The following is a 22385-nucleotide window of genomic DNA, read 5'->3' on the forward strand; positions in this document are numbered from 1 at the left end:
GAGAGTGACGGTTAGCAGAGTGTTTTCTCAGTGGCCTTGTTCATTTTATCTTTGGCCTTTTCCCAAGCCCCTCACAGTAATTGCACATCTCAAGTGGTCTGGCACTTGTCTGGATTTCTTACTATGCACAGTGTACAAATAAAATGGTAAATCTGATCGTACTTTTGCATAGAATTTGTTTTACAATAATAGTTTTACATAACTGCAGCACTGTAGGAATGAAGCCTGTCTACGCGACTTCTAGCTAAGTCTTTTCATTGAGTTTCTTAATATTAAGAAAAACGTAGAATGTCACTAGCCTCGCTCTTTAATGATTAAAGAGCCTGAAATCTTTGGAAATGTGTCAATGAGAAATGTTGATTAGGTTTGGAGGTTGTCCTTGCCAGGGTTTCACCTAATTCTTCATTCCTAACAACAGCAGCTAATGTTAGAAAAATGTTTACTTGCCTTCTCCAGCTATGGCTCATTCCAGTAACCAGCAGACCTCACGGACACTTCTTCCCTCTAATTTCCAAAGCTTCCTCCAGATTCAGTAAGAATAAATCTCAGAAACACTGTAGGATCCACAGACTGAAATCCAGATGTATTATATTCATATGGAATTTTTCAATGAGGCGACCTGCACTGCCTACTTAGCAGCAGTGAATCTAAATAAAGAATTGAATTAATATGGTGTTGAAATAGTTTGAAGTGTTTACAGGTTACACACAGCTTTCAGTCTGGATAAAATGAGACAGAAGAAAGGAAACTTGGCAGAGAGCGTTAGAGATGAGTTACCCGATGGGCTGCTGCAGCAGTAAACAAAGTCATAAAAGCTTATGGAAGAAAATCCACAGACAAAGCTTCTTTTAAATTGCACTTGACAGTATGTGATCACACTGCTCCTCTTGTGGGCAGCTCTCAAATTTATACTCTGGTGAAGATAGAAAGAAGTAAAAGCTACATCGGTACAGTAAAAGGTCAGAGAAAGGTCAGGAATCGGATGCCTGAAGAATGCTAATTAAAAATGGCTGTTACACAATCTGAGAAACCCCTTATAAGCAACTTTTGTTCTCATTGAGACGCATGCACATACACACAGCCGTGTTCTCACTTGGGACCCAATAATATGAGTGCAATAATGCTTTGGCGGGAGCGCCAGCAGTTTGTTATGCAATCAGACAGGGCTGACTGTGAAAAACCATCTGGTGTGCTCAGTTTCCCTCAATTCAGTTTAGTAGTGGGGAAGGCTCCAACTGGAAAAAAAAAGGAAGGCCTCTCCTCGTCTTCTGAGTCATGGAACATGGAGTCATGGGAAAAGCTGATATTCTTTCAGCTGAGTTATGGTAATTGTGGATCTTTGGTAGGCTGAAAGCAGCATCCTTGCGGAGGTTAAATAGCTGTAACAGATCCTCTGTTCTTGTTCTGGTTATAAGGTCAGGTGAGATTCCGGTAACACAAGTTCACGTTAAACTTAAAAGGCCCGTGTCTGTGCAAGAAACTGCTGACAGCCCTAAAAAGTATTAAAATGCAGTTTGTATCCAGCTAATAAAAACAAAGCAATCAGCTTGGCTCCCCTGAAAGCCACGAGACACCTCATTGCTTGCAGCTGTTCTTGACTTAGACTTTTTTTTTGATTGTACTAAGTAAGGCAAAACTCCCTATAGTGCACTTTTGTATTACAATTACGCTGAAATTCCATCACCTGCCTCTGATGAACCTCGAGGGTTGTTCCTTTGTCTGTCTAACCAGCCTGCAAAGCTATGACCTGTCACCGCTTCATGGACGGTTTTCGCTGAGTTTTCTTCTCAGTCCCTTGGCTTTCTGCCAGAAACAGCCTTTCTCGCTGTGGGAAATGTGTAAAGATGTAATGGGAAGGTTGCCTGGGAGTCAATCAGTGGTTTGCGCTGTAAAATAAGAAGAGACTCATGCATGTGTGTGTCAAACCAAAACTCTGCAAAGAGTACTACCGGTTCTGAACCTGTGTTCCATTTACACAGCCAGCTCTGATGATGGCACACTGCAACAACACTCAAACTTTTTATTAGGTGTGCACTCCTCCACATTTTTTACTTCCTGCTCTGCAGCTCCGTATAAAAATATTCTCTTACCTTTATTTGCTGATTTGTCCAAGAAAGAAGCCCAAGGCTTGCCAGGTGGGATTAGGTTTTTGTTATAATAAAATTAAAAATCTATGGAAAGAACAATGTATTTTTTGTCTGCCAAGTACAATCTGTTACTTATTCTTCACGCAGCGGAGACGGTGCTGCTGCTTCGCTTCGCCTGTTGGCTGTAGGGTTGATCTGGTGTGAGTTACACTAATTAAAACTGTTTGCTCTTCATGAACAAGAAGAACTAATGAAGATAATGATACCTTGCCATCTTTTTTTCTCGCACAATGGATTCTGCCATTTTGTGTCACACAATGGATTTACAGAGCCGTGAAAGTGGTCCAATTTTTGTTTAGCCCACATACGACACGCATGCACAGATTTCTTTTCCCTATTTTTACTGTACTCGGCTGTATTGGCTGTGCTGGAAAGCCCAGACACATTCTTTTGTTCTTTTGTGGCTGCATTGCTTTGGCTCCAGCAGGAGACTCATCTACCCTCGAAAATCCTATCAATTATTTCCATCTCTCAGCACTGTGTGGCTTGTCTGCAGATAAATAGACAAATAATCAGGAGTTTCACAAAACGTGAATATAACAGTGTCTGAGAGAATTACTGTGGCCGATCGGCTGACATCTGGCTTTGATCTGTGCAGAAAATATGAATCTCAGAAAGACAGTTGTCCTTGAAAGCGTGCTTATTTCTTTGTGAGGACCTTTTGAACTAAGACACAATCACAGAGTGTTGGTAAAAGTCAGCTCATGAATGTTCATGAAGCAAACTTCAATGAATGCATGACTTTGTCTGCTTGTTTAAAGGATGAGTTCTTACGCCACGATGACATAATAAACTTTAGTTTTGTTTAATTGGTTTGTGGGATAGCTCACATTTCTAAGATGTTGCACAAGGCTTTTCTTTTTTTCTTTTTCTTTTTTTATCAGTTCAAGATGTCAACCTGCCAGCCAGATTTTACTTATCGGCTCTGTGGCTGTCAGTGTCAATCTTTCTCAGACTTTCAACCCAGACTCATGCTGTCCATTAATACTTACTATCTTTGGACAGCCAATCATTACGGGAAAAAAAAACAGCCAACCAAACAAATAATTAAAAAAAAACACACACTTTACTTTAAATTCTAATGAAGACTCTTTCTCCAAAAACACAGAAGACAGCAGAAAACAGAATGTCAGCTCAAAAAAGTCAAATTACAACTTTAAAATGTGCCCAGCTGCATTATTTTTTTATCGAGTGGCATTTTCCTTCACCGAGCCAGCATGAACTAAGTAAAGAAACCTTTAAAGTTGACCCTTTACATCGATACTACCATATACCTCAGAGGATGTTTGTGTAAGGAGAATTTTGATGTCCCTTTTTACACTCTGGTGTTTGGTTCGGGAGTGCTTTGCATTGATCTCTTGATGTCGACTTTATTTACTGTACACACAGTTACTAATTTTTTCAGCCTCTGTCTGACTGTGGTTTATTTGTGCTGCTGCTGTCAGGCCAAAACAGCTTGTGGCTAATGACTTTACACTTCAGATAATCAACTTTTTCTCCCCCCAGAGATGACTTCATGTCTTTATTTATTGCTGCAGATCTTGACTGTGAAAAGATTAATACATTTTGTAGCCAGCTGGCAAGCTCATTTGAGATCACAGGGCATGAAGGTGACCATTAATTACCCTTTTGGGTTTTACGCATTACTGCCTAATTGGTTTATTGGTTTAATTAATGCAAGATGATACTGAATTGTTTTGTCAGGGTGCGGCGGTGGCAATGATTAGACTAACCCAAAGCCAAGTAGCTGTGCCACAACAATAAATAAAATGTCATTGTTCTTGTGTAGAAATGGTAAAGAAATGCCTTATTCAGGGTTCACCAGGCAGTAAGTGGTTTATTAGTTTCACATTTATTACGTTTGCTTGTGCTGTGGAGCCTTTTAAGCTAAGCCTTCCAGGTTTTTATGAAGTCATTTTATTGAACTTTTTTATAGGAAAACAAAGTCAAATTTTCTCTAAGGCAGCTGGAAACTACTAGCATAATTTAAACCCCTGCAATCTTAACTGAGGCACTCTTGAACGCAAGGTGATAAAAAGAAAAGAAAAAATTAATTGAATTTGACGAGTGACCATTTAACTTTTTTCCCTTCCAAGATAAACCATCTTTTTGCTCCAAGGCACTTAACACTGAACTTCCTTGTGGAATTGTGACTGGAATATTATATGGCACAATCATTTTACTTAGTATTAATTATTAGTATTAATTTTTAACTTGTTGCTTTTTTTGTGTTTTTTTGTCAACAGGGACAAAAAGGATATCCTGGTCCTGCTGGTCTCCCGGGTGAACCTGTGAGTATTTTTTACAGGAGCATGGTAACAGTTTAATGTCATGTACTGAGAAAAGGTTCGGTTTTCTTAGCCGTCACACAGTGTTTACATGGAGGAGCCCGTTTGATCCTTCAGAATGAAACAGGCGCCTCGTTTGATCATAGCGTCAATATCCAAATAAAGGAGATTGTGTCTGTTATTGTGATGTGAAAAAAGAAAGATTTTGTGAAAAACTAAATACAAACCATGACCCAGTAGCCTGTAGAAGCACCTTTAGCTGCAATATTTTGAAGCAATGATCTTCTATATCACTTAATCAGTCACTTATTTTCTTGTGGAGGAATTTTGGCCAAGCTTGGCTGTCAGATAGCTGTCTCAGTTTTGACTCATGAATGTTTTGGTATACAGAGGAGTTCATAGTTGACTTAAACACTGCAAAGCGCCCAGGTCCTGTGGCTGTAAAACAGAACCAAACCATTACTCCTCCTCCACTATGTTTGACAGCTGGGGTGAGGCATTTGTGCTTTTACTGTGTTTGATTTTCACCATATATGACGCTCTGCATTGACACATCTCCACTTTGGTTTCATCTGCCTAAAAGTCTTTGTTCTAGACGTCTTGATTTAGATTTGACATTGCATTTTTGTGATCATTTATATCACTTTTATAAAAAATATGCTTTTATTAAAATATATAATTTTCTAGTAGGAATGTACTGTACTTATTTTTTTATAGAGGTCCATAGAGCCTGTTAAAGGGAGACACAGAGGCTTAACCTATTAACTTAGTACTGGTTTAAATTCAAAGTCCATTTTTTCAAATATTGATTTTAGTTAAACTGATATATAAATATTTTTCAGAGCCTAGTCCGTTTACTTTTATACTTGTGACATTTATCATAGCATTTCTATAATATATTTTTTGTCATGTATAATATAAAAAATGTTTCTGTCTGATGGCTGCAGCGTGTGTTAGCTGTTTGTCACAGTATGTTTACTTACCAAGTAAAAGAGCCAAGAGTCTACAGAGACAGTTCCCATAACGCTTAAGCATTTCTTTCCATTTATAGTAACAAAACAGGAGAAAGGGAGAGTGACAGAGGAAAAATACTAGTAAAAGAGGCACACCCGGGTTCATTAAAAAAAAAAAAAAATAGCAGTGATTATGTCTTTACACATGGTGACTAGAAATGTTAGATATTAGTCATTTGGGAATCTTGGCGGGAAAATAGTGGGAGTTTTTTGGCAGAGGTGCAAGTAGGCTAAATAGTTTGAAGACTCTAAATCATTCCCCTCCCTAGTCCTTTCCCATCTTCATGAATCTAAAACCTGTGAAATATCTCTTAGAAGATTGCATCGTGTCACAATAAAGGAGAAAAAGGTTTAAAGTTTTTCGGATAATGTAAACTGTGTCAAACGTTAAGCTGATAGTGAAATAGTTAACTATATATTTTTCTTAAAACACTTATAAATGATATGTTTTCATAAATGCAACACGTGAATGTGTTTACATGCATATTTTTATTAGCTAGAAACTGCTTATTGACTTATTACTTCCACCTGGAGGTTAACTAAGTGTGGACAATGGGAAGAGTGAGGATTGTAAGAACGAAATATTTTTTTATGTATTGCCCTCTGGAGTTAAGAATGTGTGTAACATCACTTCTATGGCTGTGTACATGTGCTGTGTGTGTGTGTGTGTGTGTGCTGGTGCAATATTTGTAAATAAATTGTAATTAAATATGCCATTTGATAAAGCTTAGTAATTCTGGAAAAATGTCTTGCTCTTCCTTAGCTCGACACTTATTATTTTATCTTAACCCTCTGTTGTGCAATATTTCTTACTTACCAATGGTGTCTGCTTTATTTTGCACCTGCACAGTCTAATGCAAACCAATTAACGGTTAAGCTTTAAAGGGCACCTTTTGAATCTCTGTAATGCACTTTTTGCAGTTTCTGCCATCGAGGAGTTAATTATAGCTTTAGCTCTGATGTTCTGGTTAGTGGTGGCATTTTACTGGACTGCAGTATATTCTAGAGTGTGTGTAATATTAAGGGGGGCTGCAACAATGACTGCTGTTTCTCTGATTATGGTTTTTAATGACATTATCCTTCTAGCCTGTCTTAACATGTTAATCCAGTTTTCCCAGGAATCTGAAAATGCAGAAACCTCAGTTTTAAATGAATATAGTGTATGAAGGGCCTGTAATTTGCATTCCTTCATTAAGTAATTTAGTAATTTTCTTTTCCCATATTTACAGAATTAAATGTTACTCTCTGATTGATGCATTTCATTTGGTCTCACCACAATGAAGGGATGACGCATGCATTATACAGTGTGTCGATAAGGATAAACATACCAATGCAGAGCTGTGCTCACAGTAGTCTTAACAGCATGCAAGCTTGACCACATTATAAAAGCACTTACTGTTGGATTAATTGAGTGGTTAGAGTGGCAATGTCTGTAGTGGCGCCTCTTTCCTTAGGCAACTCGACTAAACAATAGGACTCTATTGAAAAGCTTGGAGGTTTTGAATTCCTCTATAGGACCAACTGACTGTTGTTTATTACGGCATAAATATGTCTGCTTACAGTTTTAATTACTCTGTTTCCTAAGTTTCTAGGACGGCAATCAGCGAGGCTGCAGCAGAAATCATTTGTGCACAAAAGAGGCCCTTATTCTAGGAATATTTCCTTTCCTCATCCTCTTTTCCTTCCTTTTCCTGCTTTTTAGTCTCTCGCATTCTTCTAGCACGTATTTCTCTACTGTCTCTGTCTCCACAGGGTGAGCGGGGAGATGATGGAAGCCCTGGGGCAAAAGGCTATCCTGGCAGGCAGGTGCAGTAAATCTAGAGTTGTGGCACTGGTTGAGCAGGGATACACACACACACACACACACACACACACACACACACATAGACACACAGACACACGTGTGGAAATAAAACAATAAATGGAGGCCGGCACATTTTTTCTATTGTGACTTCAACTTTTTGAAAAATTAGGGCTGATTTGGGACTTTTGAACAAATCAGATTCCATCTTGTAATTTTTACTTGCTGTCAGAATGATGAACATACTGAGAACTACAGTGGAGCATTGAATTCTTATGTTTTCTTAAGCAAGGAAATAATTACATGTAATAATCCTGGATGGTAGCAAAACTATAAAAAATCTCTGAAACCGGCGCCTCAACAAAAAAACCTAATTTGATAACTCAGAATGAAAAGTGTGTAGCTGCTGATTGAAAAGAAAAATTACCTGTGGTGGAATTTCAGCGATGGATGCCCCTGGTCTTGTGAGAAAATAAAATGTCAAAAGGGTTTCTATCGTAAGCGATACCCTGAAGAAAGAAAAGGTAATAAAAGTGTGACTAATGCCACATGTCCCCAGGTACACACACACACACACACACACACACACACACACACACACACACACACACACACACACACACACACACACACACACACACACACACACACACACACAATAAAAGCTTCTCCTGTCCTTTAAAACTCTGAGCATTATCCCTTGCTTCACTTCTAGGAGTAGTCTAACTGAAGAAGTCAAAGCTGGGAAGTATTAGAGTTTCTCCACATTAGAAATCTATTTTATCTCAGCTTTAAACTCCAAAAACAACTGGTTGGCTATTCCCTCATTTACAACCCTTGAATGTTTAAGATAACTTAGTGTTCAGGCACAGGTCTCTGTGTTTGCCTCTGTGCTTTACTGCACTGACTATGCCAAAACTCTGATCCCCTATATGAACTTAGAGATGTGTGGTGGATTAGGTTTTAGCACCCCCTACCATCTGTAGGCTGGGAATCAGGAGGGCTATATGTTTATGTCAAGACTTTACAATTTGCTGTTGGGAGCTCTCCTGAGCAGAAAGTTGATCTTTATAGTTGCAGAGTCATGTTCTGTGCTGGTGCATTAGACGACAGTGTTTCTGGGAAACAGATGTGAATGCTGCTGAAGCATTAATGTTGCAAATGTCAGGGTTTATGCTAAACAGAATTTTAAAGAGGATACAAAATTTAATATCCAAAAGGTGGATGCTAATTGTTAAGTAGACTAGTCAGCCGATTTAAATATATAAATTTACTTGTATGGCATCTCAGATGAATGCAGCTGTTTGTAACTACTGAAATATGTTTTTTTTTTATCTATTACAATTAGGGCTTTCCTGGGCCTGCAGGAAAAATGGGGATAAAAGGGGTGAGGGTAAGTAGATGTTGCAGTTCTTCTTGGTGGTGGTGTTGGGATGTGTGTTTTTGTAAGACTCTCTATGGTACTTTGCAAGTCTTTTGCCATTTCTTAATGTTTCCTGTTTTTGTCATGCTCCCTCATGTAGCAGCTACTGATGGCCACAGGGGAGAGCAGCATGTTTCTTCTCTGTTGGACCTTCGCTTTCCTTAAATGAGCTGTGAAAATCATGCTAATTTAATTACCTAACCAGTGTGGTTGTATAAAACACCCAGTGTCATAAACACCACTCATCTTTCCCCGTTAACGCGACGATAATGGTAACAGATGGTTTTCTTCATATAGTTAAAGTATGTTAGAGTCAATACAGTTTTTAGTAATGCTAGCCAGAGATCATAAAACTTTATAGCTGTGCTGCATAATGCATCCAGATGTAAGCTTCTCATTTCATGTCATTGTTATTTCTACTTTTCCACTGAGCAGGTTTGGCACGAAGATCTCCAGAGATCCCTGATGTGAGGGTATGTGCCCTTGGACTACATCGTGGAAGCCAGCACCATGCAGTCCATGGGCATATACACTTGCTTCAAGGTTTGGCTCTTCGAGACCACTCAACTGTAACATAAACCTTGCAGAGCACTGTTGCAGATGGACCCATCACAGCTGAAGGCTTTATAAAGATTTTTAGACACGTGTTAGTGTTATTGACAGTCCTACACAATGCCCAGCATCTTTGCTCAGTCTCATTATGTCCCCTTATCCACCTTTTGCTTTTCCATCTATCTTCGCCTTATCTGTTCCTTTACTCCATCTTTTATTTATCTCTCCAGGGTCACATTGGCATCCCTGGGCTTTTTGGCTTTCCTGGTCCTGATGGCGAGAGAGTGAGTATTAGTGGCTTTGAGAGAGAATACCCACTGGGCTGCATTATGTCCCAAAAATTATGAAATGGAAATGAGACCCAGATTAGATTTACTTGAATAAAACAAGGGCATTAGATCAAAACACTAAGACCACACTAGGCAAACCTATCCATTACTCTTGAGTAAAAACAATGAATGCACAATTTTGTATCCAATAAGTTGAGCTGCAAATGTCTTATCTGATGAAATAACCTCACCTCATGATCCATTTTATAGCTCTTCTGTTTATCAGAAGTTCAGATTTCAACTTTCTCCTGAACACTTCTGAGGATCATGATGTAATAATATAGCAAACTACAGATCAGCTGTTAAATGGACCCTTTGAGATTGTTTTGTCATCTGCTGATACCAAGCTGAAGGATGGAATTTGAATATTTTATCCCCTACCCCCCCCCACAGTTGGTAAAGTTTCAAGAAATGGTGTTCTCTGCTTTCAGTCAATAATTTTGTTCTTGTGAGGAGCATCAAAACTACACACCGCCCAATAGATTGAGTCTTATTGCTGAATGTTGTCCAGGTTTTGAAATGATGTACTCTTCTTCTTATCCATTTCTTTCCTGTTCGTAGGGAATTCCTGGTGTTCATGGGAAGAAGGGCAAGATGGGTAGGCCGGTAAAGTTTTCTCTCAACATACTTCTCAGTTATTAATGTAGCCTTATGGCAATGACAGTGTTTGTGATCTATGGGACCTTACTGCAGTGCAGAGCTACTATAAAGCCCATTAAATGACCATTACTCTGACAGAGACTTCAGTTCAGTGTGAAACCCCTCCTGGCCTTACTCGTAAATACATATATGAGGCACAAAAAGCTCAGCCTACTACAGTCTAAGAGGAAGCATAGATTCCTTTAGTACATATCAGAAGATTATAATCATATTCCCACTAAGCTTATTGCTAGTTTAATGTTAAAAAATGCTATCTGTCTATAAATCTCATGATCAGTGCAATTAATTTTCTCTGACTGAAGTTGATTTGGAAACTTTATGTGTTAAACAGTGTGCTTATTACTGTTCTTGTGTTGCGTTAGACTGATAGGCTAATATAATGTGTCAGTTGTGGGTTTGGCCCTCTGGAAGCTCTACCCACAGACGAGAGAGGTCTATTGTCATTGGCGCCTGGAAGCAAATTTCCCGTCCTTCCAAGCTTACATGGAAAATACTAATACTGCACATAACCACTTGTATGAATCACATATTTTTCCCAGGCTTAGTCCGGTTGAACACGATTTTTCAGTCTTATTATGCTGCAATGGTCAGTGATACATGCCAAGGCCTAAGAGTAAGCCCTTCATTGCCAAGTCATGAGCAAGCCATTTCTCTTCCTCTGTGGTGAAAAGTGAGATCAGTTTGTGTAAGAAGTTGGGTTTTTTTTGTTTTCCATCCTGACTCAGCAGCAGTGCAAGAGAACCAGACAAGCAAAAGAGCTGGCACATTCTATCAAATGGGAATATGTGTGATGAAAATTGTCTTTTTGAATTCAGATTTTGAATGACATCAAACTGCTCCCATTTTCTTGTGTCACCCATACAGATAGAATGACTGGCTAGAATTTGCACATAGCTTTGAGAAGAGACTTTCATTGGACAGATCCTATAATTAAATCCTCACTGAGATTTACTGTCGGCACGAGAAAAAAAGAGTTGCATGTGTTTCTGATCAAAACTGAGAGAGTTATTGACAGTTTGGGAGCAGCAAATTTTTCCGTGTTTCTTGTTTTTGCACCAATTACTGTTTATTTCTTGATCCACTTTTGCCTAATTTTCTAAAAAAGGAATGATTGTTTGCCACACAAGCAGCCCCTATCTTTGCCATCTGTTTAAGACTCAAGCCCTTTTTGATCTTTCCCTCTGTAGACACGATAAAAGAGACCTCACCGCAGTTCTGCCATTTATCATTCCCCTAACCCTAACACTTACCTTCTATAGGCAAGTACTGAGGTGTAATGTGCAGTGGGTTGCATGTTGACCTTGGCATACTGACAAGCACACGATGAGCGTGTGGCCTCTTGGCTGCATCACTCCTCTTGTTCTGCCTCTATAATGGAATTACGAGCGCCAAGCAAAAAAAAGAGCACAGTCAGCAATTCCTGGGCCAAGCAGCTTTATTCAGCCATTTAGGCGCGTCCTGGGGGTTTGGTTCGCGGGCTGCTGAGCAATCCCTGCCAGTGCGTGCACACACAGACACTCGTCGCTTGGAAACAATCAGCCATGGAATTTCCTGCCGGTCTCTGGGGAATGAAAATGCTGGGAGCACATCTGATAACTTGGCCTTACTCTGGAAACTTCCGTTTTGGAAAAACACTTTGTTTATCCCCTGTGTTTGCTGTAATAACTTAACTGACATCCCGTGTGATATCTAAATGCATTCAACATCAAAATGGGCATTTTGAGAGAATGAATATAATAAAGACTCTCTCTCTATGGTTACATGACGATGCTGTCTCTTTGTGTGCTCAGGGCTTTCTTGGTGACGTTGGAGAGAGGGGACCACCTGGCCCTGATGGGAACCCAGTAAGTGAAAAGATGTGGATTCCTGCACGATTTACTCATGATTGGTGGAATCCATTTCCTCCCATTTGTCCCTGAAGTCCACAATGTTACACCTGACACAGATTTAATCTGATTTCACATAACGATCACACTGCAGTGTCATTTAGAAGATTACATACAAAATGCTGTAGTGCAACAAACAGGTGCACTTCATACAAATTTTAATGTAGCACTTAAATTTATTTAGTCTACATCAAGTAACCTAGAGGGATAATTCTGAAAAAGTTTTTAACACAGTCAAAACTTAAAGCAGGAACATTTTATACTTACTCAGGACTAACCACGAGTCAGATCTTGGCATTCTCCCTCACTCATCATTATCCATACTGATATGAGGGCACCATCAGCAGTTTCATTCGCCACTCATCTTTCTTTAGCTTGACACTCACCACTTGTGATTGACTGGGTCAGTGTTAGATTGTGATTGGCTGACCTCTGAGAGCATCCCCCTGGCTTCATTTCCTCTCTCTCCAGAAAGAAGAGGGGATGTTCCATTTGGCTAAATCCACCTCCTTTCATTCATAGAGAAAGAAAGGAAGCGACAGGAAGGCCACACTGGGCTGTGTGTCATCCATCTCTGTATTGGATGCGTGGCTTGGAGAGGATGTAGGCATAGCATGTGGCTGTGGGGTAGATCATTTGGGCAACAATCTGCTCTGTGTGTTAAGTGCCAAGTCGCTTACTCAGTGCTAAACTGAGATAGAGTAGAGGAAAACATTTTCTCAGGATAAGGAAAATACTAATCAACAAAACAAATATAGAAACATGCCGCATTCAATCGCATCTCGTACTGACAGCTCTATGCTCCTGAGTGTGCACATGTATCTCTTCTTTCTCTTCTTCTTTCCCATTCCTCCTAGGGTGAGCTGGGAGCTCCTGGCCCATGTGGAGTCCCTGGTCTTATTGTGAGTGTTGCGCAGTCCTTGTAACTGATTTCATAAAGTTATATTTGTGGTTTATGCACTTTGATTCGTTGTCTGTTGCTCTCTGCTTTTTCATTTTTCTTCCTTCTAAAATTAGTTCGAAACAACTTTTTTGTGGAGTATTATTTATTTTCTTTCTTTATGAGCATCTGCTATGAATTTAAAACAACACTTGTTTTGCTATTGAACAAAATTCCTCCAAAGGACATTGTTTTAAGGCTGTTGGTGTGATTGTTTGCAGGGAGACATGGGCCCTGTTGGCATTATGGGATTACCTGGACCACCAGGACTCAAGGTAAATGTTCCAGTTTCACTGTTTTGCCTCTGTCTGTTTTTGAGGATTTTTAACTGTAAGTTGTATGCATTTTGGTATTTTAGTGATTGGCCTTCAAAACTTCCTCCAATAGAGGCTAAGCTTGCATTGGTCAGACATGGTTAGTCTTGGGATTAATTATGCTACAGAATAGATGTTCCTCAAGCGGCAATCGCTGGGCTGAAAATGATGCCAAGTGGAAGTGCCAAAAATCTCCATTTCTACTAACAGCCAAAAGGGAGTCATGTAAAGATGTATGTAAATGATGGACTGAGCCACCATAACGCCAGTTGGTTTTGGATTGTATTTTGAATCCTCAGTGTTAGTGTTTTGGTCATTACTGTTTTATCTTTGTGGAGGCAGAAACAACCCTGTTTAGTCAAGGGTATCAGGTTGTTTTAAGTTAGCTGACACTAGCAATCTAGGTTAGCAAGTTGCATGCATAAGCTCTACCAGTTCAAGACACAGACGCCCATTAATACAGACTAATAAAATAGCAGACTTAGTGTTGGGGGAAGCCTCGAGTGACCATTAAAGGAACTGGTGGTCAATCCCGATACACTACCATATTAGAAAGGCAAACTAAACTGCATTGGAAAGCATACAGCCTCAAACCAAAACAGTTTTCCCTGTGTAGCTGTGTATGTGTCTGTTTGTTGCACTTGTGCCGTTTATGAATACAGCTTGCTAACTACGTTTGCTTGCTTTTACTTACTTAGCATTTTGCACTCTTAGCAAATGCAGTAACGTTTAGCACCAAAAAATCACTTGGTGACTGTTGTTGAGGCTTCAGAGCACAGAGATCATGACTTATCTTTCAGGTCTGGCTGTGTCCATCTTTAATACACCCTTGTGAACAGGGAAACATGACAGCGCTTTTTTTCTTTGCTTCTAAGGGAGTACCTGGAAATACAGGGGAACAAGGACTGAAAGGTGATAAGGTGATCTGCATATGTCTTTCTCAAACTACTACCTTTCTCTACAAAAGAATGGTTAATGTGACAAATCACAAAATTGTATCTCTCTCCTGAGAAAGCTAACATTTAAGGCAAAGCTATAAAGCATGTGCTAATCATAGCTCCTTGTTGATAGAATTTTTCTCTTATTAGCATTCACACTATTTTCTATGTTTATTTCTGTTTCCAGGGGGATGTTGGCCTGCCAGGAGAGCCGGGAGAATGTGGATTCCAAGGGGACAAGGTAGGTGTATTTTTGTATGTGCTCAGGTGATGGCGCAGATCATCCATTAATAAGATTATGGATTTAATGGCTGGCTTCTCGTAAATGCATCTGTTTGGGTCCGTGTCAGATTCCCCTCAGCAAGATGATTCACTCCAGATTGCTACCAATTAGACCAGCACAGAGTGTGTCATCTTTGCAACCATCTGTGTGTGCATGGATTAATGGGACTTGTTGTAAAGTCTCTTGTACTGCTCTCTTAAAGGGAAGTACAAACCATTTACTATAGCCGTGTACCAGGTTTAGGCACTAAAAGGTAAACAGTCTTTCACAAATGCCTCCAATGTATCAAATAGGCTTTGCACAGTACTTTTTGTTTTGATGCATTTGATGCCCCTTTTTGTCTTGTTAACTGGCATTTATGTTACAGGGCAGCCGTGGCTCACGTGGGTTGCCCGGTCCTTGTGGAAAACCTGGACAACAGGTATTTTACCTTCCACATGCTTACTGATTTACAATTATCCATTGTGGATAGTTTCATGCAGGAAAACTCCATTCAGTATAGTTGAAACCTCATTTAGTTAACATCTAACTGGATTGCAGTAATGGCTCCCCCAGAGCCAGTGCAGTGAATTGGAATTTATTTGATTAAAATTATTTAATTAGTGATGTTGCAATGATCTCTAGACTGAACATTATAACCTTATTTAGAAATAACAGATATTTCTTTTCTCAAGCAAGAAAACATTTGCTTTGCCTGCTTTGCAATTAAATTATGATGTGAAGGCAGTTTCTCCTTTTTAAACTCCGGATGAGAATTTTGTTCTGAAAGCATAGTGGTGCACTCAAAGGATCCAGTGAGTCTTAAGATGCTCTCAAGAAAAAAAGGCTGGTCTTCTTGAAGAAAGATGAGCAGAAATCTTCAAACGTATACAAAAGCAAACTTTATGCCCTTATGTGTGTGTGAGAATTTTGGTCTAATCAAGCACATATAGCTCAACTCTTCAAAGAGTAGGGCACAGGCAAATTCCCAGTGTGAACGCTCTCCGAGCTTTGGCACTTATGCAATCTAAAAGTTTCCTTAATGTTTTCAGTGCTCTCTGATCTGATTTGAGGTTCTTGCATAGAAAACTAAGCCTCATGCTTGCTTGATCTGCTATGTGATTTATGCATCTTTCAGCAATGATAACAGCCATTCCAAGGAGCTAAACTCATTCTTCATATCAGGATCTTATCTGATTTTCCCTTGTTTGAGGGATTTGTTGTCTGGTGCAATGAAAATTAAATTTCCTTTATTCTGCATTGACGTAACCTTGAATTGCATAACATGTTTACAGGTGCTAAAGGGCAGGTTTATTATAACTGAAAAAAATGAAGATGTATTGGATTGTTTCATTAAAATGCCACATTATGTTGGTTCCACAATCTAGTAAATGTGCAAATTTTAGCTTTGTTGTTGTTGTTTTTACATTTTTAATTCTAATCTTGGTGATAATTGTGTGACATTTTTAAGGGCAAACCTGGTGAGAAGGGTCCTGTTGGTTTACCTGGTCCTCCTGGCCTAGAGGTAGGAATTATAGATACATATAGATTATAGTCACATACAAACATTTTATCTAAATACAGGAATTTGAAATGGTCCTGAGCCAAACCTCATTTCTTTATATTTGCTAGGAAAAGGGGTGCAGTGATTTACCGAAACCTGCAAACATAGAAATACACTCAAAAATGGTGTTGAAAGTCAATGTTTTGTATGACCACCTACTCTTTAACACAGCCTGAACTCTCTTGGGCAAGCTTTCTTCTAAATCCTTTAAGTAGCCTTCGGGGATAGTTCTTCAGGCTTCTTGAAGGACATTCAAAGCTCTTCTTTGAATGTTGGCTGCCTTTTGTTCCATTCTCAAGTTTTCATCTAGTAGCTCTTTGGGAATCAACTTTTTGGCTTTTTCTTGTAGATTCAACTACAGAAACGGGTGTGAATTATGTATTTTTGCAACAGACTGCTGGCAACAAAGTGCCTGAAGATAAAATTTAGAATTGATTCTTGCTAAGTTGCTAAACACAACAATGGTTCATCTCTTGAGTTAGGTGTTTCATAGGTCAGTGTTAAGTCACTTAACAAATAAAAACATTCCTCTGAAAATGGTCAGGTATAAGAATTGGACTGAAAATGAGCAAAAAAGTAGCCAATGTCCACAGAAAACTCTAAAAAGTCTTCAGAAAGCCTGGCTAACTATTGATAAATGGACTGGTTCTTGTGGAGTGTTTTTCCACACAAGCACTCAAAGTGCTTTACACAATATGCTTCATTCACACACATTGATATAAGCTTTTTCTTTCTATGTATAAGTGCTTTCAATCTAACATTCACACTTGGAGAGAAATTTGGGGTTCAGGATCTTGCCCGAGGATATTTTAGCCTGCAGACAAGAGCAACCAGGGGTCAAATCACTAACCTTCCAATTAGTAGATGACCTGCTCTACCTCCCGAGTTTTAGCTTTCTCATGACAACTCAGGAATTGCACAATGCTTCCTGGAAACAAAATCTGAAGAAATGAGGAGTTGCTCAAGACTTTTGCTCAGTGCTGTTTATCATTTTAACAGTTTAGAGTAGCATAAACCATTCTACCATATGGTGATATAACTGGGGTTCATTTCTTGTTATTTCTGCAGGGCTTTCCAGGTGACATTGGCCCACCAGGACAAAATGGCCCTGAAGGTCCCAAGGTTAGTAGAACCACATCAGCTCAATTAGAACCACAGAAATTAACTGAACCCTGAACCTCAATGTCTCATTAATAGGGAAAACAAGGAGCAAGAGGTTTGCCAGGTCCAAGTGGAACTTCAGGACTTCAGGTGTGGTTACATTTAAAAGTTCATTTAAGCTGAAATAAATGTTTCTTTATGTAATGTTGACTTTTTTTTATTTGTTTTTTTTGGTCAGGGTGATGAGGGGCCAGTTGGGCCAGCTGGACCCGCTGGACCCGAGGTGAGTACAACCTAAGACCAGACACAACAATAACAAAGTTGTCATTTAAAACCTCAGCACTTACTACGCTCATGTGTCTCTGCCTAAATTAGCATTGGAGGAGTAACTTTGACCAATTATGGATAGTAAGTCCTTTGGCTGACTGATCTCCTATTGTTTTCCAGATGTTTTCAAAGACTTCCTATTGGACACTCTGTACTCATATTACCAGATTGGTCAGCAAATTGCTGCCTCCTGTCTATCATAAAAAGAACGTGAAAGCAAACAAGAGTGTTGTAAACAAAAGAAATTCTTTAAAAAGTATCTAATGATTGAGTTATTTTTTAAGATAAATGCACAAGAAAGATAATTATAAAGATAATTAGATAATTTATTAAATCTATTTAAGAGTGGAGTCAAACAAGTTCCCGTTATTGTTTGTTTATCAATTGACTTCAACAGATGTAGATTTTTTATATCTGAATTGTGACCATTGTTGATAAAGATGCTATTCAAGCCAAATGTGACTTTATAAAAGACGAATAGGATGACTTTGAACTGCTCCACAGTATAAAAAAGTCCACAGTGACCGTCTCTGTCCAAAAATGTGTTTGTTTGGAGTCATCCCAGGCTAAACAATAGAGAAGCCTTTTCCAATAAAACAATCTATTTTTGCAGTGGTAGACTTCAGTCTGCCATCTCCCAAAAGTAAAACCCACAAGTGAATATGAAAATACAAACACAAATGACCCAAAGAGTTTTGTGAGTAATAATAAGCCTTTGATGCTAGAAATACCTCTTTATTTTTTGAATCATTAGCTGTCTTAAAGGGGTGCCTTTGTTTTGGCATCAAATGTTGGTTTGTTTTGTGTCGCAGCCTCTTGAGGGAAGCAACACCTTTTTACTGGAGATACAGAGTTTATTGTTTGTTGTGTGGAGCTTCAGTACACTTCTCTCTGTCATTTCTGCTTTCTGTTCAGGGCAGGCCGGGGAGGCAGGGATTCCCTGGACTGACGGGCACAGATGGACTCAAGGTCAGACTTAATTGTCATACGTTCACAGACGAACCGTTGTCACCGTAACTGAACACTCTCTCCCTGGTTTTCTTTTATGATAATGTATCATCTGAATATGTATAAATTAGATGTTAATTCCCTGCTACCACAGGGGAACTGGCCTCTAAGCACATTTCAACTGAATTGCACTAAAAACGAAAGGCATGAATAAGTTTGTGATATGCTAATTGGCTGCTTTGCTGTAGGGTGAGACCGGGATAACTGGCGAGGTCGGAAAGCTTGGCGAGAGGGTAAAGGCTTTTCTCCCTCTTTTTTGCTCGTTTCTGTTTGATGCTCACAGTGTGTGTCTGTTTTGTCAGTGCCCCAGAGCTGTGCAGCCTATTATGAGAATTACAAGTTCATAAGACTAAGAGAAATAAGACACAGTTAAGACAGCATTTTTTCTCTCCCTCAGGGACTGCCTGGTTTTATTGGGCCTGTCGGAGAGATGGGTATCGCGGGAGAAAAGGTTAGCGCGGTCTAAATGTGTCATTCTTTGCTACTGTCACAATTTGTAGTCTCGTTTTGACCTTTTGAAATCTTTTCTGTAGTGCTGTATGGAGTGGGCCAGCAAATGCACAAAAATATATTGAACACAGTTTTTCAAATAAGTTCTCATGCAAGTAAAATTGCTGTCTTGTGGTTGTACGCGTGCACCAGCCGATCACCAGTTATAGTTTGAGTAAGATTTGTAATATTTTTCATGTTTCTGTATAAATATGACCTAATTCATCATCAGATATTAACACAAGTCCCAAAAGTAGATGAATTCAACTGAGATAAACATATACAATTTAATTATTATCAATTTATTTTTTGATGGAAATGATCCAATCATACATTGACCTTTGACTAGCCACATCTAATCAGTTCTCACTGAGTCCAACTGAACTTGGAATAAATAGTAATGAAATTCTAGATCACAGTAAGCTTGACCAAAATTTAATCTGCTCAACTGAATGATAGTTTTAAAGATGTTCCAGAAATATTGCACTCATAAGAACTGGATGTACAACCTAAAAAAGTGATCCCACCTGCAATGACCGTTGCCCACATGGAGACATTAAAATTTGCATATTTGCTAACTTTCTCCATATAATGTAATTGTACATTTCTGATAAAACAAAAGCAACAATTTGAGAGCATTACTTTATTATGTTGTTACTGGGTATAATTAAATGTTTTGACATATATTTGACTGTTGGATCGGTTGCAATCCTACTTCCGTTTCCCTAATCGTGGCTTTTGGTACTTCAGGGTGATCGAGGGAACACAGGCGTCCCCGGGCCACCAGGTGAACAGGGGCCGATGGTAAGGAGTAAGTCTGGACCCCATCTCTCATACCAGGGGGCATTCTGTTGTAAAGGGTTGGGGTGTGATAACAGATTTGATTTATCATGTCACATCTGAGGACTTATTTATGCTTTCTTTGAAAGATTGTATAGATATCATTCAAGTAACGTTGTTTCATCAGGGTCACCCTGGAATACCTGGTGAGATGGGGCCACCTGGACTGCAAGGGATTCCAGTAAGTTTACCATTATTACTATCTGTATCATAGCTGTAGAGAAGGTAAACTGTCTTGGTGTGTGTGCATGTGTATGGTGTGGCTATACTAACCTATTGTGCCATCTACACTAACAGACCTTATCTAATCCATGAAAACGGTGCCTGTATGCAGTCTCAGATTGCACTTCTCACCGCACCCAACTACACTGGTGCTATGTTGCATTTCTCTTGCTTCTGTAGAGATACTTTCAATTTAGTTTTATTTATAAACTGAGATTTCCTAGAAGATGAAAAAACAAACCTTACAATATTAGAGAGAGAGAACTCCAACGATCAGACGATCTTATACGAATAAGCGCCTGGCAACAGTGGGAAGGAAAAACTCCCGTACAACAGGAAGACATCTCTGGTAGAACCAGGCTCAGGGAGGTACAGTACTGTACTGCAACCGTTTGGGGGGTAAGGAGAAAGTGAAGATCAAAATAGAGAGTTTAGGCCTAAACACAAATTACAGGAGAGAGCAGACAAAAGCTAGTTTCATGCAGCAGTGGCATGCAAATGCATCAAGAGTAAAAAGAGGGGAGTGGAGAAAGAAATGCTCAGTGCATTATGGAAAGTCCCCCAACAGCCTGATCTGATAGCATCTTCACAAGATGGTTTAGAGTGACCTGATCTAGCACTAATTCTAAGCTTTATTGAAAATAAAGTTCTTAAGCAGAATTTTAAATGTAGATTCCAAACTCGGAGCTGGTTCCACAGGAAAGAGGCCCAATAGCTGAAGACTCTGCCTCCTGTAGTGGCTACTTTCGGCTGCTGCCATGTCACAAAGGGTTGCCACAGAAGGTATTTCCACATGTTTGATTTGGCAGTTTTACACCGGATGCCCTTCCCGACACAACCCCAAAGGGCAGCTAAAGTTTCTGCCTCTTATTCTTTTTTTTGCGTTATTTTTTTTTATAGATTGATTTTCAAAAAGACAAAATGCTGATGGACACTTTGGGACAAACTACAAAACAAGACAACACAGAGTTGATACAGAGATTAGAAGAGATGTGTGTGGTTAAGTGTGAGAATGTGCTTTTCGGTTTAGCTTGACATCAATGTGATAGAAAGGGAGCAGAAAAAAAGTCACACAGTAATAGTTCAATATGATTATATGGTGTTGTGTTTTTTTAGCAGCCTTTGATGGTTGACAACATATCAAAAAAAGTGAGGTAGTTGCATCTAAGTCTCCATTTTCAAACTCAAAGAATATTTTTTCATACACATGCAGGGGCCTCCAGGTTCCCGGGGATCTGTTGGTATCAGAGGACCCAAAGGCAGGAGGGTAAGCAAATGGAAGCTATAGTAAACGATGATATCTCCATTATGTGACTCTTAATTACTGTCTGTTAATAAATAATACACCATAATTATGTTTGCACCCAGCAAATGAAATTAGCATCATGATCCATGTCCAGTAACCTGCTAAAAGGCACCATGGCTGCTAAACACTAGTGTCACTATTTCTGTTGAAATGCTAGCTTACACTTCTACAGTCTTACTCAGCCTCTGCCATTACTGTGACTGCTTAAAGCCCTGATTTATTGTAATTGTAATTTTACATCCCCAGTTGCAGTAACAATAGTTGTTTTTTCTTTTTTTTCCACAATAATGAGAAGATGAACTGTGTAACATTACCTCAGCTCTAATTGTCTCCAAAAGATCCAGACATAATGACGTCTCTTAAAGTACTTTTCTATAATGCAAAACCACAGATCATTTTAGAAGATAACCTCAGTGAGCCTCCATCTGTATATCTTTCTATATAGAAGATGTAGCAGCTTATCTCAGAATCTTGCTGCATCTGCAGGTTTAAATCTGTCACTGGTGCTTCATTGTTTTCCAGCTTTGCATAATATAATTAAGGAGTTATAGACTTTAATGGAAGAGTGCAAAATTTTGGACAAAATAAATAATTGATCTAATATGTCATTTTAGCCACATTTTTACCCCTCAGCCGTTAAAGGCTAATGGGGTATAGTTGTCACCCAGGTGGGCATGGTGGGCGCATGATGTGGACACCCAAGTTTGTGAATGCAGTAACTTGAGAATAAGGTAATGTAAGATTTTGAATTTGATACCAAAGGCGTAGCTACTAAAAATCTCAGTTGAGTTTGAATCTCAGTGACCTCAACCTCAAGATCAAGGGTCAGAGGTCAAGCTTGCTGAAAAACCTTTGACTATGATAACTCGTGAATGAAGCGGTGTAGGAGTTTTAAATGGATACCATAGGTGTATCATAGTTTGAATCTGTGACCTTGACCTCTTGGTTGAGGTCAAGGGGTCAAATTTTCTGAAA

General features: G+C 39.2%; 1 protein-coding gene across 1 annotated transcript in view; it reads left to right on the top strand.

Annotated features, from left to right (window-relative positions):
* The window catches only part of col27a1b (collagen, type XXVII, alpha 1b), a 67779-nt gene that overhangs the window by 20919 nt on the left and 24475 nt on the right, over window positions 1–22385 (top strand). The window contains exons 9-29 of the mRNA XM_086315193.1: window positions 4394–4438; window positions 7201–7254; window positions 8598–8642; window positions 9455–9508; window positions 10115–10159; window positions 12004–12057; window positions 12957–13001; window positions 13261–13314; window positions 14229–14273; window positions 14479–14532; window positions 14942–14995; window positions 16025–16078; window positions 17186–17239; window positions 17315–17368; window positions 17457–17501; window positions 18461–18514; window positions 18742–18786; window positions 18951–19004; window positions 19793–19846; window positions 20010–20063; window positions 21318–21371. Of these exons, the coding sequence (XP_086171319.1) occupies window positions 4394–4438; window positions 7201–7254; window positions 8598–8642; window positions 9455–9508; window positions 10115–10159; window positions 12004–12057; window positions 12957–13001; window positions 13261–13314; window positions 14229–14273; window positions 14479–14532; window positions 14942–14995; window positions 16025–16078; window positions 17186–17239; window positions 17315–17368; window positions 17457–17501; window positions 18461–18514; window positions 18742–18786; window positions 18951–19004; window positions 19793–19846; window positions 20010–20063; window positions 21318–21371 (1071 nt within the window). The remainder of the gene's footprint in view (window positions 1–4393; window positions 4439–7200; window positions 7255–8597; window positions 8643–9454; window positions 9509–10114; window positions 10160–12003; window positions 12058–12956; window positions 13002–13260; window positions 13315–14228; window positions 14274–14478; window positions 14533–14941; window positions 14996–16024; window positions 16079–17185; window positions 17240–17314; window positions 17369–17456; window positions 17502–18460; window positions 18515–18741; window positions 18787–18950; window positions 19005–19792; window positions 19847–20009; window positions 20064–21317; window positions 21372–22385) is intronic.

This window comes from Aulonocara sp. 'chitande type north' Nkhata Bay, linkage group LG12 (assembly GCF_057382095.1).
Source record: "Aulonocara sp. 'chitande type north' Nkhata Bay isolate Kocher_YH1m ecotype deep benthic linkage group LG12, A_spYH_male_GT1.1, whole genome shotgun sequence".
NCBI classification, from domain to species: Eukaryota; Metazoa; Chordata; class Actinopteri; order Cichliformes; family Cichlidae; genus Aulonocara; species Aulonocara sp. 'chitande type north' Nkhata Bay.